Raw genomic sequence first — 19,568 nt, 5'->3', positions numbered from 1 at the left:
CCCTCACCACCTCTATCTCCAGAACTGTTTTCATTTTGCAAAACTGAACCTCTGTACCCATTAAATAGCTTCCCGTTTCCTCCTTCTTCAAGCCCCTGGCATCTAGTGATTTTTAATGAAAATTATTATGTTAAAATATTGCTGTATGTCTATAAGAAATTATATGTTCTCCATCACATTTATAAATGTTTAGAGCTGACATATTCTAGAAAATACATATAAATAAATATAATTAATAAAAATAAATAAATAAATATTTATTTATTTACTTATTCTTTGCCACATCAGTTTTCCTGGGAGATGAGTGTCAATACCTCTGCTTCTAACTTTTCATGTACTATTTAAATGGTTATTATGTTAGGGTTCATTTTTAAATACCTCTGAAATCTTTGAACTTCAGTAATATTTTCCAAATACATTCAGTTTTCAAGAGCACTAATTTTTGTTGTGCTAATCTTAGGTATTTAATTTCTACATTTTTTTCTCATCATGACACTCACCATTAATATTTTTCATATTTCCATATCAATTTTTATATTTATCAAATTCAAATTCTATATATCTTTAATGTAACATTTTATATTTAGAGCTATATAATAATCAACCATACTTAATCAAATAGTCTGTTTTATCTCGGAATCCCTCTTCCACCTAGGTTGTATCAATTTATTTTGGGATCAGGTAATCTAACTTCTAATTATTCTGTGAAGGATTATTTCTTATTAACATATGAGTAGCTATGTTAGCACTCAATCTGAAGGAGTGGGTGAGGAGGCCTACTTAATAGGTTTTGTTTTCTTTATAAGCCCTCAGGCTGAAATTTCTCTGTAGTAATTTCTCATAAGTGAGAATTCTTAAACAGTTCAGGTTGAATTCTACTGGGTTATTTCTTTGTATGATGACTAAAACATTATTATGATGCTTAGAAGATATTTAGAAGCATTTTGTGAAGAGACGAAGACTGAGCTGTGCGGCCGGGTCGTCGACCTCGAGCAGCAGTTGGCTTCTCTACGTAGAACCCGGGAGTAGGAGATTCAGAATCGAATCTCTTCTCCCTTCCCCCTCCTGTTTTTCAGCTTTGTGAAGAACCTTAACATCAAAGAAAATGGCCAGCAATGTTACCAACAAGACAGATCCTCGCTCCATGAACTCCCGTGTATTCATTGGGAATCTCAATACTCTTGTGGTCAAGAAATCTGATGTGGAGGCGATCTTCTCAAAATATGGCAAAATTGTGGGTTGCTCTGTTCATAAGGGCTTTGCCTTTGTTCAGTATGTTAATGAGAGAAATGCCCGTGCTGCTGTGGCAGGAGAGGATGGCAGAATGATTGCTGGCCAGGTTTTAGATATTAATCTGGCTGCAGAGCCAAAAGTGAACCGAGGAAAAGCAGGTGTGAAACGATCTGCAGCGGAGATGTACGGGTCAGTACCAGAACACCCTTCTCCGTCCCCTCTACTCAGCTCCTCTTTTGACTTGGACTATGACTTTCAACGAGATTATTATGACAGGATGTATAGTTACCCAGCACGTGTTCCTCCTCCTCCTCCTATTGCTCGGGCTGTAGTTCCTTCAAAACGCCAGCGTGTATCAGGAAACACCTCACGAAGAGGCAAAAGTGGCTTCAATTCTAAGAGTGGACAGCGAGGATCTTCTTCCAAGTCTGGAAAGTTGAAAGGTGATGACCTTCAGACCATTAAGAAGGAGTTGACCCAGATAAAACAAAAAGTGGATTCTCTACTGGAAAGCCTGGAAAAAATTGAGAAAGAACAGAGCAAACAAGGAGTAGAGATGAAGAATGATAAGTCAGAAGAGGAGCAGAGCAGCAGCTCCCTGAAGAAAGATGAGACTAATGTGAAGATGGAGTCTGAGGGGGGTGCAGATGACTCTGCTGAGGAGGGGGACCTACTGGATGATGATGATAATGAAGATCGGGGGGATGACCAGCTGGAGTTGATCAAGGATGATGAAAAAGAGGCTGAGGAAGGAGAGGATGACAGAGACAGCGCCAATGGCGAGGATGACTCTTAAGCACATAGTGGGGTTTAGAAATCTTGTCCCATTATTTCTTTACCTAGGCGCTTGTCTAAGATCAAAATTTTCACCAGATCCTCTCCCCTAGTATCTTCTTCAGCACATGCTCACTGTTCTCCCCATCCTTGTCCTTCCCATGTTCATTAATTCATATTGCCCTGCGCCTAGTCCCATTTTCACTTCCTTTGATGCTCCTAGTAGTTATGTTAAGTCTTACCCTGTAATTTTTGCTTTTAATTTTGATACCTCTTTATGACTTAACAATAAAAAGGACGTGTGGTTTTTATCAACTGTCTCCAAAATAATCTCTTGGTAAAAAAAGAAGATATTTAGAAGATAATTGTTAATGTGAGTTATTTTACTTTCTAACTTTATTCTACATGCTATTCTAAATCAAATAATCATAATAAATTTGCTTCCAGACCAAGTCAGAACCATCTAAATATGCTATACTACTACTAAATAAATAAATAAATATGCTAAGCTACCGCCTGCTGTCAGGTTGGGTTTTTTCTAGAGCAGTAAGTAGTTACCTTCTTGTTATTACCTGAGAAATGTGGAGAGAAATTTTCCTCCTCATTGTGACAGCGTCTGAAGTTTTACTGTTAAGAGGTCAATACTTAGTGTGTATTGTCAGATGGTACTCTTTAAACTGCAGAGATCTTTGGGAAAATTGACTCTTTTGTGGATTTGTTTTACCCGGATAATTGTGAGCAGAGACATAGAGTAGAGTGAGAAAAAGAGAATAAAAAATGGGGTGGGTTGGAACTGAGATATCAAGGACAAAGCTTTAAGTGCATCAGTATTTTGCTTCCTTCATCCCTGACTCCTGTAGAGTATCATTTACTCGATGCTTTGAAAAAATTAGTAAAATTTCAGTCTCTGTTTTTTGGAATTTACACTTCAGAAAAATCAACAAATGTTCATCATATGTCTCTTCTATACCACACTTGCTGCTCAGCACATCACATGAATTATTTTATTTACTCCTGAAAGCAACCCCATTTGACTGACAAGGAAGTGAGGTTCGGAGAAATTTGGCAACTTTCTGAAGGTCATGTAGCTAGTCACTGTCTTCCCGATTGCTAAGCATATGATCGTAAGCATGTGATCTAAACTTTATTTATTCTTAGGACAATGGGGAACGGTTTTACAAGGAATGACATGATGATATTGTATTTTGGAAGGGTCACACTGGGTGTGAATAGTTTGGAGGGGAATAAGACTAGTATCCGGCTAGAAATTAGGAAACTATTGCAATTATCTAAGCAAGACCTGAATGTTGCTCAGAGGTGGAAATAGGAATGAAAAGAAGTAGATGGATTTAGGCAATATTTGGGAGTAGGCATCAACAATTTAACTAGATGGACAGCAAAGACTCAGGATGATCTTTGGGTTTCTGATTTGAGCAACCAGGTAGATACCTATTTTAGTCAGTTCGGGCTGCTATAACAAAAATGCTATAGACTAGGTGGCTTAAACAACAAACATTATATCTCAAGATCTGAAGGCTGGAAGTCTAAAATTAAGGTACTGGCATATTCGCGGACTGGTGAGAGCCTGTTCTGTGGCTTGCAAATCACCATCTTCTTGCTGTGTCTTCACATATAGAGAAAGAGCTCTGAGCCCTTCATCTTCTTAAGAGCACCACCCCCATCTTGGAGGACCCACGCCTATGATCTCAACCAAACCTAAATACCTCCCAGAGGCCTCCCTCCAAATACTTTCACATTGGGGATTATGCTTCAATGTATGAATTCGGTGTGGGGGTGGGTGGGGAGCACACAGTCAGTCCATAGGAATGATGGAGCCTTTCAGTAAGATGGGAACACAGAAAAAGGATCAGTGTGAGCCTGGGTGTGCATGTAAGGGGGTGCATAATGTTGGGCTTTGGAAACATGGAATTTGCGGTATCTGTGAAATGTCCCAAAGCAGATGTCCAGTAAAAGTTTCCTCTATTGGCCTGGAGCTCAAGGATAGAGATGTGGTCAAGGTATAAATCTGGAGTTATCAGAATATGGATGAAAAGTAGATGAGATAACCCTGGAAAAAATGCAGTGAGAAGAGAAGGCCCTGAGCAATGCCTGACAAAACAAAATAAAACAAAAGTAAATGAAATCAACATATAAGAAGGGCACAAGTGAAAAAGGAGCCCACCAAGAAAATGAGAAGGAGCAGGTAGAGAAATAAAACAGAGAGCAGGGAGAGTGTGAGAAAACAAAATCCCAGAAAGATAAATTTAGAAAGGAGGAGTGCTCAGCTGCCTTGGCTGTTGGAGTGTTACAGAGAAAGTGGGGTAGGGACTGATATTAGCACAAAGGAGGTTGTTGGTGACACAAGGACAGTGGAGTAGAAGACAAAAACTAGACTTGAGTCTTTTGGTTACTAAATGGATGTAGAATAGCGTGAATTTTTATATAATGCAAAAAAGAACAAACTTAACACATTTTCCTTGTAAATAAATGTTTTAATTATGTTTATTATCCCAAACAATTTGTTCAGTCTAAAATTATTCAATCCTAATACCCTCGTGGCATTTTATTTTCATTTATGGAGGTCATTCATTCCAATTGTACAATCTGATATTTTTTCAAACTTGATGATGTTATTTTTGATGAAAGTAGTATAATTTTGAGATACTAAGATGTTGTGATTTCTTTTTTTTTTTTTTTTTACAGGTTCTCTCTGATAAACAACACAGAGAGAGAGCAGGTAAGTCTTCTTTAAAGAATGTTTTACTCTATTTGCTTATCACAGTTGTTTGAAGAGCCTTGCCCAGTCACTATAAATTTAAGCATCCCATGAGTTTTGCTGAATAATCGATAGTCACAGTATGATGTTAAATTAGAATATGTCCTACATCTTGAAGCCTGGATCAGTTCACTTAGTTTTTCACTAGGTGTCATGCAGCCCATATTATGGGTTTAATCCCCATTTTTGGTTTTTCCCAGAACGAAATACTTTTCCATAGCCAGTCCTTATCTTGAAACATATACTATAGATTTAATAGGAACTAAATAAAATATTGCACCTATGAGGGAACAACTGCTTAGAATATGAATCCTCTTGACAGTAATGAAGAGTAGCAATTTTTTTTGTATAGCTTCCGTATTTGGAAATGTTCTGTATAAATCAGTGTTTTGCATCTTAATTTATTTAATCTCTTATTTAAATGATTACGTAAAATAATAGCTAACCTCTCTCTGAACCACCACTTCTTACCAACTGTGTAGTATGTATTGTATTATTTGAACAATCCTTGTGGATACATCACTTTGAACCTTCTTGTTTTTCCTTACTTCATATGGTCACTTAAATTCTTATACACAGATGGAAACCACTTCAAAAACTTTGTGGTTCCACTATACTGTTCTTTTTATATTATATTAAAATTATATGCATTTGGGTAGTTCAGTGTAAAATTAAAACTTCTTTCCTCTGAGTTTATATCTTTAAAGCCTGTTTTTTAAATAATCTTGTCAAATAATGCCACTAATTATAATCGTCTAATTTTGCCCTCACTTGTATTGGTGACCCTCATTGTTCCCATTTTCAAATGCTCCTTTTTCTTTTAATTGTTGGAAAACCATATTCACAAACCCAAGATCTCAGCTTCAGTTCAAATTGGATCGGTATCAGCACTAGATCTTTGGGATATAGTCATCTGCTGTGCTATCTCTTAGGGAGATTTGCAAGGGAACCTTTACACTGGACCACAGGGCAAAGTGGCTGGCTGGAACTTTGTAATGAAAATGTCTTGAGTGAGACAGCTGGGACAGCTCTGCTACTAAAACCAGCAAACAGAATTTGCTCCTGCCATTCTGTGAAATTCTTGTAGCATCAAGTATTTATAATTTTATCCATATTCACTTATTATATTTGAGACTCTAATAGTACTAAACCTCAACCACCCAAAGCCTAAGTGGAAAATAAGCAAAGCCTTTTTCAAGATTGTGTGAGTGTGTCCCAATAGTAAGTTATGCCATAAGTAGAACCCTCTGTGCTTCATCTCTCTCGTTGAAATTCCAGCCTGAATTCAAGGAGTTGATACTACATTTAGGTCAGCAAAGAACATGCAGACCTCCAGAAATGACCAAATGAGCAGGATCTGAAGTTTAAGACAAATAATTACCCATGGAGATTTGATAACTAGAATAAGTTTGATCTATTTTCTTTTTATCATAAGCATATCCAACTTAGGATAATTTCCATCATAGAACAGCTACAGTTAAGGGAATAAATAATAAAAGAAAAAAAAACTGCAGTTAACTCCTGGCTAGAAATGGCAAGTAGTTTTCTAACAAATCTCCAATGAGGAGGTTCAGTTCGGTGGCTCTGATGTGGTGAGAAGTACCAGTTTGGATGTGGAACTTATCTGTGAATATTCAGGTATCATACAGTGCGGGTTCAATCGACTAGAGACTACATTTTAAGCCGCTTATCCATTCCACCAGCTAGTGTTTCATTTTGACAGAAATTTAAAAAAAAATTGAATAGGCAAGCGGGCCAGCAGAAACGAGGAAAGAGTCAAATCACTTCTCACATAAATATTTATGGAAAGTACTCTGGGAGTAGGAAATATTGGTGAAGGATGTCTGAGAACAATTTTTCTGCACATGTAAATCAGAGGAGAATTTTTGAAGCCTAATTCAAATTTCCATGCAAATGTAAAACAGTCCATAAATTTGGGTTTTTTCAATTATAGTTGTCCTCTTTTTTTTTCACTCTCCTCTTTCAAATTAAATTATTTTCACAATTTAAATTTTTAATGATCATTCCTTCCTGCCATTTGTAAAATGTGAAATGGGCTCCCCTCACTTCTAATTTGGCCCCTTATGATGGTTTCTTGATTGGAGTATCTGGGAGCTTCTCTCTGTATGTATGTTTTACCTGAGATGTAATAGAGCAGCCAGATGGAAGATCTATTGGCGTCTGTTTAGTATATACAGATGTAAGGTGTAATGGGATGTCGGAGAAGGACGTGACTGTGATCAAGGCTCTGTATGTCCTTGTAAGGTGACTTCTGATGATTCTTTCTTGTGTGTTAAAGTCACCTATCCTCATTTTCCCCTGGTCTTAGACACTGGTGAGGGATAAATGCAGAACCCAAAGCAATAGCAATCTTGAGCCGAAAAGCTGAGGTACGAAGATGTGGTCTAAAGGCCAGCCAGTGTTATCGCTTTTATTACTAGATTAAGAGAGGGTATCACAGGATAGCCACACTCTTTTCCTAAGTAGTTTAAACTGTCCATCAGGGCCAAGATATCTCAGCCTAGTGAAGGAGGAAACATGTGCTATGGTAACAGTACTGTAAATTCTCTGAGTTCGTGCCTTTCATGGTGTGGTCCTTGTTGGATAAAAAGTCAAAATAGAAATGAATGGTACAAAGAAAAAAAAGAGAGAGAAAAATGAATGGTACATATTATGGTATGGATTCCATAATGGAATGAAAATTTACCTTTGAAACGTGAATATAAATGTTCACAAATATGTACATACTTAAAAAATTAACCCATATAGTTATGGCTGACTTAATCTGTCTTCAAAATTAGTTTCCCATTGTATGTATTTTTCATTTCTTTAAATTTGTAAACGGGATACCAAAGCTAAATTCCAGCATTCCTCACTACCAAGAATATTTGGATCTTTCATGGCTATGCTATTCTTAGCATATTTTATGTATATTTTGCCTCAAGATTATAATAAATTTCTCTCCCATATAGAAAATAATTTTAAAGCCTAAGAAAAATAAGGTCACTTCTGAAGAAATCACTTGCTATTTTTTTTTTTCTCAGTAATTTCACTGGGGCAACAGGGCTAACTCCTCTAAGAACTGTTTCAAAAGTAGCTTTGTGACCATAACTCTTCATCCTTCCTGTAATACTGTAATTAATTCCTTTCTGCCTTCTCAGCTTCATTGTGTTACGGTGTTTTGTTAGTCCTATTATCAAGATTATGAAGGATTGGTCACAAACAGAATTTCATAAGTGTTGGAGATAGAGTATGTGTGGAGCCAAAAGTATAACAAAGATTACGAACAAAAGCCTATATACTATGGAGTGTACATATTCTTCTGTTTCCCTGGAATTTAATCATAATGACAAATGCCTGGGTTCAAGAGATTCTTGGTACCCCTCACCAATCCGAATTAGAAACTATAACTTCTTTTTAATTAATCAAGTATACATTGAACATCTATGTCTTTGGCACTATGCAAGGTATTAACAACACAAAGATAAAAAAGATAAAAGTATCCCTCCTTCAAGAAATTCACCTACCTTAAATCCTTTCTCTTAAGATTTCTGCAGTGAAACCAATACTTTCCAGCAAATCCGTTACTAACAAAATTCAAAATAATTCAATAAGTTTTGTAACTGTGATTTCCTATGTCTGGATAAAGAGAAACAAGTACCATTTTGTGCAGTATGCTACCACACGAGGCAAAAGGAAAGTATCAGTGTGCCGAAAGGAACCTTAGTTTTACTTTATTTTAGTGTGAATCCGTATCTTGAGTTGCAGGTGCCTCATAAGCAGTATATAAATCTAGCTATATAATCTTTCCCTCCGTATTTGAGTTATATCAGTTTATTCTGAATGCTTGGTTATAGCTCTTGCAAGCTGCTAACTTTATAGAGGGCTGAAAGAGTTATTTTTATCTGCCATTCCTACCTCTTGCTCCCGGCATTCAAGGCCCCCAGTACAATATTTCCCAAATATTTACCAAAAGCCCTGACTAGTAGGGAGTCAGGGAAATTGCCAAGCTAGCAAATATGAAATTTGTTTTACCTGAGGAATTCAGATGACTTTTGCTTTGCTGTTCCCTCTGCTTCAGATGCTCACCCCTAAGTCTTCTTACGGCTGTGTCCTTATTATCCAACTTAAATGCCACCTGCTTTTAAAAGCCTTCTCTGCCACTCTATCTAGAGGCTGGCTCTTCCTCCACAGGTTTCTGTCTCTGCAAGCTCTTTGTTTCCCTCACAGAACTTGTTAAAAATTGTAACTTCTTTCTTCCCTCCATCCCTCCCCTCTCTCCTTCCCTCCCTTTCTTCCTTCCCACTAGACCAGAAACTCCGTATCTTATTCATTACTTTATCCCTTGCACACAGGCGACTGCTGTTTCATAACAGATGCTCAAAAACATTTGTTGACTAAATGAACCACTGAATAAATTTTTATATTAATATAATTATATGCCATCCAGGAAAGTCTATGCAGCAGGATGACCATCATGTTTCTCCAGTGGCTTGCGACCCACTTAGCACATTGCTAAGTACCAGTTTGAAGATGATAAGTTTGGGATATTGGAGGAAGATAGAGGATCAGTATTTATTGAGTACCTTTTACATGCCAGGCAAGAATTATGATACATTCCTTATGACCGTTCATTCAATCCTCAAACATTCCTACAACATAGGAGATATTGTCCTCACTTCATACATATAAAAAAGTAAGGATCAAGGAGGTTGAATTGCTCAAAGCTTGTTTGTGTTGGAATTTTAACCTGGTTCTATTTGATTTTCAAGTCCATATACTTTTCACTAAACAAATACTTTCCAGGAAGTATAGGGTCAGGGACATTAGGGATGGTAAGGGGAGGTGGTGTTGCTAGTTGCTGTGGTTTGTCTGCCCATAAACTTCAACTACTCTGTTTTATGTACACATAAATTTGTTGAGCAGACATTGTATTTCATTACATAATGAACACAAAGAAGAAAAAGTGCCTTCCTTCCAGGAACTCACAGTTAGTGGGAAAGGGAATAAATAGATAGAATACACAGAAGGAAAACACATAGATATTATCTATTACATTTCTATTTCTGCTGTTACTTAGAATATAAATACACCAGGGACACAAGCAGGATCCTTAAAATCAAGGAAACATTATTTTTGCAAATATGGTTAGTGAACCTTTACCTAAATATTGCCTAATAAGTAGCAATTTTTTAAATTAATTAATTATTTTTTTTTTAGAAAGGAGTGAGTTCTGAAGACCAAAAGCAAAGCAAGACGTTTGGTCTTACTGTTGCTGTTGTTGCTTCTAAAGTGCCTTAGGAGGAAACCAGACCTGGGCAAACCCTAAATGATGAAAGACGAATCAGAACCTGGTTTCTTCCTTTTGTGGTCTTCTAGGAAATGAAACAGGCTTTTCTGGTGGATGAGAGACCTTGCAAAGATGAGATCATGACCAGAAAACAGAGAAGCAGAAAGCAATTACAATACTTGTAGCTAATTTGTTGTCAACAGGGAACGAATATTTTCTTGTTATAGAATCCTTCTTTGATATAATCAATAATCTCTTCAGTCAGAAACACTGACATATCAATTTGTTTTGTTGCTCAATACCATTTATTGCAAAGACTAGACCTTAGCTGAAAAACGACCTTTTAGTCTTATGTCCTATTTATTTCATGATATGAAAGGAAAAAAAATTAAAAATTTCTATTCAATAATGACATGATTTTATTTTATGTGCTGTCTAAAAAACAGGTCTTTCTACTTTTATGTAGAGCATATTGATTCCTAAATTATGTAAATTTAATGTTGAAAATAAGACACAATTTCATTTTGAGGTTCTATAATCTACCCACAACTTGTAAACAAATTTGTGATTAGTTGATGTTTATTCTTATTTTTCTTGAAATACAATCCCTATAAAAAGTGTTCCAAAGAAAATAGTAGAATTAAAAGGCAGCCATAATTTTGCTTTTGAAATTGCCTTTTATAAATATTTTGTGCTCAAATATATAATCTTGAATGTATCATATACCATTATTTTCATTGTAATTTTAATATAAATATAGTCCCTTGGAAAATTTTCAATCATTTTGACTGCAGCATTAGTATAGATGAGTAACTTTGATATATGTTTATTTCTAGCAACTAATTCAGTCTTTGGAAATACTGGAAAGTCCAAATTATTTCTTGTAGGCTCTAGTTGTTTTGTGATGCTACCCTTTCTTCTAGGGAGACCTGTAATTATCCTGTGGAAAAGGTGGGCCCTTTTATGAAGTGTTGCCCTAACCCAAAGAGCTAAGCATTCACTCTAAAAAAAAAAAGGAATATTTTGCCCCACACAATTTTGTACAGAAGTTAGTAACTGATTACTATTCAATTAAGTCCTTTTAATTTATATTTGTACCTTTTGTTAACATCCTCCTTTAAGAAAGGAACAAAGATTCTAAGATCACATTAGAATATGCAGACCATCACCAAAAGTGAACAAGTAATTGTAGTTCCTCTTTTTTCAGCTGTCAGCATCAGAACCTTCTAACCCAGAACCTTCCAACATTGGAAACATGGTGCTAGCTCCTCCCCCCTCCTCTTTATATGCCAGAGACTTAACCACACCCCCACCCCCACCCTTTCCCCATTCAATGAGCATGCCCTGCTTTCACACTTGGGAGACATGAAGACACGATATTCTCTGACTTCTCTAGTTGGAAAATTCCTCTTCATATTCAAGAGCCAGATTAGAGGCTAATGCCTCTATTGAATTTTTCCTTAATCCTCAAGCAGAGTTAGCCAGTCACAGACACTTTATGATGCTCTCTGTTATGGCTCCTATAAATTCTGTAACTCCCACTTGTAAGCTCCTTATATCCCTATATTTTTGTCAGATGAATAAATGAATGAAATAAGTATTTATTTTATATTTGTAACAATGCTATGAGGTAAGCATATAGTTATTATCTTGATTTTACAAAAGAGGTATTAAATGATTACTAGGTATAAAATGATTCATCAAAGTTTATGCATCTCCTAACTGGTAGACTAAACTAAGCTTGAAACTTTAGTCAAATAACTTTTCTCACACACTAAGTATTGAGTTTCATTAGTTTGTTGTTTTGCTTTTGTTCTTCAACAGTTTTTTTCCATGACTCGATTTTAAGGTTGGTTATTTGAAAACACATATGGTTCACAACAGTGCTAATAGAACTATAATGCAAACTGCAAATGTGAGCCAAATATGTCATTTGTAATCTATTTAAAATCATTTACAAAAATAAGAAGAAACAGGTGAAATCAATTTTAATAACATTTTATTTAGCCCATATCTCCAAAATATTACTTTAGCATATAACAAAAATTAAAACTAAGGAGATATTTTACTTTTTTATATTAAATATTTGTAACCTGGCAAGTATTTCACACTTTACAGTAGATCTCAATTCGGACTGGTCCCATTTCTAATGCTCAGTAGCCACATGGACTGGTATAGTTCTACTGTATTGGACAGCACAAGTTATAACATCTTTTTATAGCTCACTCTGCAATTTGGTGTTGATGTGGTCCTGCAGAGAGCAATAGTGGGTAAATCAATCCCAACTGGTGAGAAAGGGGAGATCATCATGGCATAGCTAATGAAAATCAGTAAGCCACCAGTGTGAGTTATAATATCTTTTCCTCCATCATTTTGATTTGAAATACTTGCAGGAATTATTGATTTCCTTCATGGAGTCATCGAAAGCACTCCTACCTTCCTCTGCAATTCAAAATATTTTTAGGTTTTATTTTTCTTGAGCAAAACTAAAAAACATTGTTCTTTTTGGAGACAGTATACATGGGCGTTGGAGACAAAGAGGCTGAAGTATGAGTGTGGGCCTCTGTCACTTCCCAGCCTCCTGATCAAGGACAAGTTACTGAACTGTTTCAGCCTCAGTTTCCTCATCTGTGACCATAAATAACATACTTATTTGGCACAATTATTGCTGTAATAGATGGGAAGTTCTGAGTATGGTGCCTGCTTGTGACCAATATATGGTGGTTATTGCTGGCATTATTATTTTTAATAATAATAGCTCTATTACGAAGGTCTCATAATCATTTCCAACTACAATATATTTACTGAGGACCCAAATGATAAATGATAAAACATTTTAATGGTGAACAGAGGTCTATAAACTGAGAATAAAGTGAGTAGCCAAGGTTCTGTTTTAAAATATCAAAGCTCATTCTTTATGTGTTATCTCAAATAAATTACATTGTTTTCTCAGATATAAAATGTAAAATACAATAATGCTACAATAATAACAGTACAGTGATGACAATATAACAAATACTTCATAAAAAGTTTTATAATAAATTGGTAAACTCTATTTACTGTTCTGAAAGGAAATTTATAGATAGCAGATACCTGTAATTTCAAAAACTGAAACAATGACTTAAGCGTAGTAAGTGAAATAAAAATGAAAGTAATTAGTAGTTATATGATTATATATTTAATATATAATGTTCAGACTGACTGTATGAGAAGATATAAAGAAATAGTCCAACACTCATAATGAATAGTTTTAGACTTAAAAGAAGTAAAAATATGAGAAGCTGTGTGATAGAATTGTTATAGGAAAATGAAGGAGTGGATGTAAGGGTAAAATTAGAATGATTCTGATAAGTATGTGATTAAAAGCAAGAGAAAACAACCTTAATTAAAGTAAAGATGAGATACCAAGACAAAATGTTGACTGTTAATATGGAGAAAATGAGAAAGTTTGATATTCTTGCAAATGAGCTAGACTTTATTAATGCATGGTCTCACAATAATTAACTCCCTGTGTTATAACATGGGGCAGGGTAGGAACTGTCAACCTTAAAAATAAAATAGCATTTTACCAGCAAAATGAGTTTTTTGGGGAATAGAAGAGGAATTGCAATTTGGGACATGCAAGCTATGATGAGACATGAGCAAGTCCAAAGAGATGGCGGAAGGGTGAGCTTTTATTATGTTTTAGGAGGAAATTGGGGAGGATTCTATTAAACAAAAGTTCTTTGGAGAAGAAAAAGAGTTCATGATTGAGTCGGTTTCTCATTGGTTGCAAGCGGTGGTTAGTGTGTTGTTGCTGGGGCAGAGAGGATCTTCCTTCTTTTCCTTAAAAGCAGAAGATGAAACTCCTATTTGAAAAATGTCCTCCATTGTCATAATAATTTGTATCTTTCTACTTTCTGTTGGTTATGGAGACTCCAATGAGTGGTACATATGTAAGAGCTTCTCTTTCAGGGCTTCTTGACTCCATTTTATTTTTCAATTTTTACTTTTACTTTTATTTTTAAAGATTGTATTTATTTTTTGAGATAAAAGGGGGGGAGGGACAGAAAAAGAAGGAGAGATAAAAATCTCAAGTAGACTCCATACTGAGCGTGGAGCCCAATGCCAGGCTCGATCTCATGACCCTGAAATCATGATGCTTATCTGATGCTTAACTGGCTGAGCCACCAGGCACTACATTTTTTTAAAAAATTTTTTCAAAGATTTATATGGTAGTTGAATTGTTGGAAAATTCAGTGTGTATTAAAATCATGTCAAAACTATTTTATTTTTATCTATATTGGAATTAAGGTTTAGTTTCAGAGAGCTCAGATAACTTAGGTGGCAGGAGATTTGGAAATCATGTTAAATGCAGAGGAGTCCTTCACTGTGCAGTCCTGTCCTATGATTTCTTGTAGAAATTCCCCACTGTTGAAGTGAACAAAAATGCATTCACCTCACTTTTTCCCCCAAGGGCACCCACACTAGTAGATGGAGGGTCTCCGTTGAGAAGCGCTGGCTTAGAGAGGAAGAACAGTCTTGCTTTCCGGACTTCACATGCAGGTGCACTAAGCCAGCAGCGTGGCTTGAGGTCCGGTTACCTGAGTGCATTTTTGCTACCCGGTCCTTCAGCTGCATGGTGGTGACCTTGGCATACCAGCTTTGCCAGTCCCTAGACACTTCAAATGCTTGCTGGACACTCTGTGGCTTTTGACAGATCTTTCCAACTAGGAGGCATAGGCAAGGCTTCATGCTGCTGACAGTACTAGTCAAAAACCCAAAACCCAAAACCAAAAAAATCCCAAAACCCAGCATAGGATAAATGAGTATACAATACATATCAGCTATTCCACTTGAATAATTACATATAAGGTGGTTTTCCTTTTCACTGAATTCTTGTATAAGGTGAGACTAACAGTTTTTATTCATCTCTTGAGGGTTTTAATGAGATTGAAAGACTTCTATTATCTATTCTTAGCTCTAAAACATCAAAATCAGTCTGTCATTTGATAACAATGAGCAGATCAAATTAACAGATTCTCAGACTCTGATAGAATTTTCATTTATCTTTTAAGTCATCTTTCAATTGTGGAAGCAAACCAGTTTCTTTTCTGGAAAACTCACTAAAGGCAAGCTTGTCAGACTGTCTCTATTTTGAGTAACATTGCAAGGTTTCTGAAAGGTACAACTGAGCTATATAATAACGTGCAAGATAAATTTAGATTTTTACATATAAAAATATAGCCAGACCCCTACTGCTTATGGCCTTTTTTGATAAGTACTTCTGTGCTCCCTATTACCCACAGGCTGAAATCCGGAAAACTTGTCTAGCCATCAAATTCCTAAGCATGCTGTCACTTCCCCCAACCCCCACCCAGGCTGCCAGACAGACTTCACCTCACTCCCTCCCTCTGATCGCTCATTCCCTCCTCTGAGGCTTACTCGGGTCAGATGCAGGAGACCCTGAATCTAAGGTTGAAACCCTACTTGGTCACTTGACCCTTCTCTCTCAGCGTCACTTTTTTCCATAATTATAAAGCAGGAGGAACGAGCTGCACTGATGTATGTAGAAAGCTTAGCACAGACCCAGGCACACATTAGGTGCTCTTGAAAGTGTTAAGGTTTACCTCATAATCTAAAAAAACACTGTTTTTGAAACCTGCCCAAATTCCACCTTGGTGAAAATATCCCTTGAGATCTCGGCTGGAATTGCTAATTCATTTATAGATGAAGGAATTGGGTAAAGCAGAGATAAAGCAACTTGCTCTGAGCTTCATAACTGGTGAGTGGAAGAACACAGATTCCAACCTAGGTTGTCTGACTGTGGAGTCTGTATGTTTTTTATTTTGTTTTTTAGGATAACCTAGATTTTTTTAAAACAGCTTTATTGAGATATAATTTATATGCCACACAGTTCACCCATATATAGTGTATAATTCAAGTTTTTCGTATATTCACAGAGTTGTACAACCATCGCCAAAGTCATTTTGAGGACATTTTCATCACCCCAAAAAGAAACCCCACCCCCCTTAGCAGTTATTCTATTTCCCCTCAATTCCACCCCCCCAACTCCTGGCCACCACTAAACTGCTTTCTGTCTCTGGATTTGCCTATTCTGGATATTTCATATAAATGGGATCACATGCACTGTGGTCTTTTGTGACTGGTTACTCTCTCACCATAATGCTTTCAACGTTCATCCATATTGTGGCATATATCAATACTTCACTGCTATTTATTTGTGCAAAATATTCCATTATATGGGTATATTGCATTAAGTTTACCTACTGGTCAGTTTATGAACATTTGGATTCTTCCCACTTGTTGACTATCATGACTGTTATTAGGGATATTCATTTACACATTTCTGTGTGAACATAGTTTTTATTTCTCTTAGGTACCTATTTGGAATTGCTGGGTCATATAGTAATTTGGTGTTAAACTTTTTGAGGAACTGCCAAAGTGGTGGAATGCACCAGTTCAAGTTCCCAGCAACAACAAATGAGGGTTTCTCCACTGCTTCACCAACATATTATCTGTCTTTTTTATTATAGTCATCCTAGTGGGTATGAAGTAGCAGTATCTCATTTTGGTTTTGATTTGTATTTCCCCAACTACTAATGATGCTGAACAGTTTCCACATGTTTATTGGTCATGTATCTGCTTTCTTGGGAAAAATGTCTGTTAAATATTTTTTTTTTAAGATTTTTTTAAGCCCATTTTAAAACTGAATTTTCTTTTTAAAAGCTTTGGATGGGAGCGCCTGGGTGGCTCAGTCGGTTAAGTATCTGCCTTCTACTCAGGTCATGATCCCAGGATTCTGGCATCCAGCCTTGCTTCAGGTTCCCTGCTCGATGAGGAGCCTGCTTCTCCCTCTGCCTATTGCTCCTCTTCTTCTGCTCTCTCTCTCTGTCAAATAAATAAAGTCTTAAAAAAGATAAAAGTGTTGAATGTCAGGAGTTTTAAAATAGATCTTGTGGGGCGCCTGGGTGGCTCAGTGGGTTAAAGCCTCTGCTTTCGGCTCAGGTCATGATCTCAGGATCATGGGATGGAGTCCCACAAAAGGCTCTCTGCTCAGCGGGGAGCCTGCTTCCCTCTCTCTCTCTGCCTGCCTCTCTGCCTACTTGTGATCTCTGTCTGTCAAATAAATAAATAAAATCTTTTAAAAAATAAAATAAAATAGATCTTGTATATAAGCCCTTATTAGATATATGATTTGCAAATATTTTCTCCCATTCTATCTTTTCACTTTCCTAATGATGTCCTTTGAAGTACAAACTTTACAATTTGATAAGTTCAGCTGTATCTGTTTTTTTTCCCTTTGTTGCTAATGTTTTTGATGTTGTATCTAAGTAGCGTTTTCCTAACCCTACCCAAGTTCATGAGGATTAATTCCCTTGTTTCCTTCTAAAAGCCTTATAGTGTTAGCACTTACATTTAGGTCTGTGATCACTTGGAATTAATTTTGTGCATGGTTTAAGGAGGGAATCTGACTCTGTTCTTTTGCATGTGGATGTCCAGTTGTTCCAGCATCATTTGTTGAAAAGAGTATCCTTTCCTGCCCCGAATTGGTACCCTTCTTGAAAAACAGCCTGTGTATTTGATTTCAGTATTGTGCTACTTCCATCATTTCCACATCCTACCAATCAGATCCATTCATCCTTACAAACTATTTTCTTCCTCAGTCACAGCAGGCTCTTCACACTTCCTTGCTTCCCCACATCTTCCACTGTATCCGGACTATAGTTCCCGATCTTGTCTGCCTGCCAAACTCCTGCTATCCTTAAGAGCAGCTCAAATGGAATATACTTTGTCTAGTTTTTAATGGCTCTACCTCCTGCACATTATTTAGTCTTTTTAAATGTTTTACTCTTCATACTAGATCATTATCTTGTTATTGGCAATTCCTCTACTTTTTTTTTTTAAGACTCTCATTCTCTTTCTCCAAGCACCTGGCACAGTGTCCAGAGCACATAGTAGACACTGTAGATATAAATCTGTTGAATTGGATTAATGGAAATGGCCTTGGCCACGAATTTTAGGGCCTATCAGAAGCCCAAGAAGATCCTAAAGAAATCAAGTATCCAATAAATATAAAAGTTAATAAAAATGAAAACTGCAACCCACAGCGAAAACATTATCATTTTTTTCATACTTCTGATAAATTTCCTGCAGACTTATCATTGCTGTATCACTGTTCAGAACAGAGAAGCTGGGGACAATTTTACAGGCTGATAAAATGTTCCGTGAGCTAATGCACTTTTCTAATGTATCTTATAGACTGCATTACTGAGAATATTTTAAAATCAATTTTGTTAATGCCTATCTCTTGCTTAGTTTTTATAGCATATTTAAAGGAGATTAAGAATGTGTTAGTTGCCAATCCACAGCCACTTTCAATGCATATGTTTTTGGACCTTATTTTTAAGGTAAATTGATTTATAAATGTGTTTATGAAACCAACATTATACACAAATGTCTGAAACTGTGGGCCGTGGAATGCTGCAGCAAATAGAGAATAACAATAAAATGAGAGTGAGCACATCTCCAAAGGCCAGTTCCAACAAGAAAAGAGGACATAGAACATTTTTATTTCTCCTTGTAAATTTTTTCTGTAATTGATTTTTTCAAATTGTAGAAACCAGTGAAACAATATAAAAACACATAAAGTCACAGTTAATCATCTTCCCTTTCATTCCCATTGCCACTGCTAAGCAACCACTTTTGATAGGTAAGTTTTTGTTCACAATGTTCTCTTTTCTCTTAAAAACATTTACATTCCTATAAACATGTCTCTGGTATCTATTGCTGCATTACAAACTACCCCAAAAGAGGTGAGGTGGACTTATTGGTAGCTGTCTTTGCAGACATTGATACCCCAACATTCATACCTAGAAGCTGGGTGCTTTGTTTGATCTATACGAAATAGAAGTATAATAATATACTACTATAAAACTTGTCTTCTTAATATAGTATAGGCATACTCAGAGATCACAAAAATCTAATACTAGCTATCTTGCTCTAATTTTTTGTGCATATTACCCACCCATATATGTATAGTTTCAGTAAACTTTTTCTTTCTTTTTTTAAATTGCACTTTAACAATCCTTTTCTCCCTACCTCCCCCTCATAGTGCCCTCTCTGCTTCACCCACATAAGATAACCCGTCGAGTACCGATGTATTTCTTTCCAGACTTTTATTTGATGGTGTGTGTCATTGTCTAACAAAAACGAGGTCATATAGACATAGAGAAATTATCTTTCTTTGTGTCCTTCCACCCCCCACACACACTTCTTTCACATTTACATTCCTTTAAAATTTTATTTTATTTTATTTTATTTTAAAGATTTTATTTATTATTTGGCAGAGAGATCACAAGTAGGCAGAGGCAGGCAGAGAGAGGGAGAGGGAAGTGGGCTCCCTGCTGAGCAGAGAGCCTGATGTGGGGCTCGATCCCAGGACCCTGAGATCATGACCTGAACCGAAGGCAGAGGCTTCACCCACTGAGCCTC

General features: G+C 36.4%; 1 protein-coding gene across 1 annotated transcript; it reads left to right on the top strand.

Annotated features, from left to right (window-relative positions):
* The first annotated feature begins 946 nt into the window (after positions 1-946).
* On the top strand, positions 947-2,318 carry LOC116880718 (heterogeneous nuclear ribonucleoprotein C-like). The gene is made up of 2 exons (XM_032880039.1): positions 947-1,422; positions 1,462-2,318. Exons 1-2 carry the CDS (start codon positions 1,106-1,108, stop codon positions 2,027-2,029), a joined length of 885 nt encoding a protein of 294 aa, XP_032735930.1. The 5' UTR covers positions 947-1,105; the 3' UTR covers positions 2,030-2,318.
* Positions 2,319-19,568: the final 17,250 nt, after the last annotated feature.

Source organism: Lontra canadensis, unplaced genomic scaffold (genome assembly GCF_010015895.1).
Source record: "Lontra canadensis isolate GAN:19392208 unplaced genomic scaffold, GSC_riverotter_1.0 scaffold67, whole genome shotgun sequence".
In the NCBI taxonomy this organism is placed as follows: Eukaryota; Metazoa; Chordata; class Mammalia; order Carnivora; family Mustelidae; genus Lontra; species Lontra canadensis.
The sequence above is the reverse complement of the archived record's forward strand: the minus strand, read 5'-3'. Positions and strand labels throughout refer to the sequence as shown.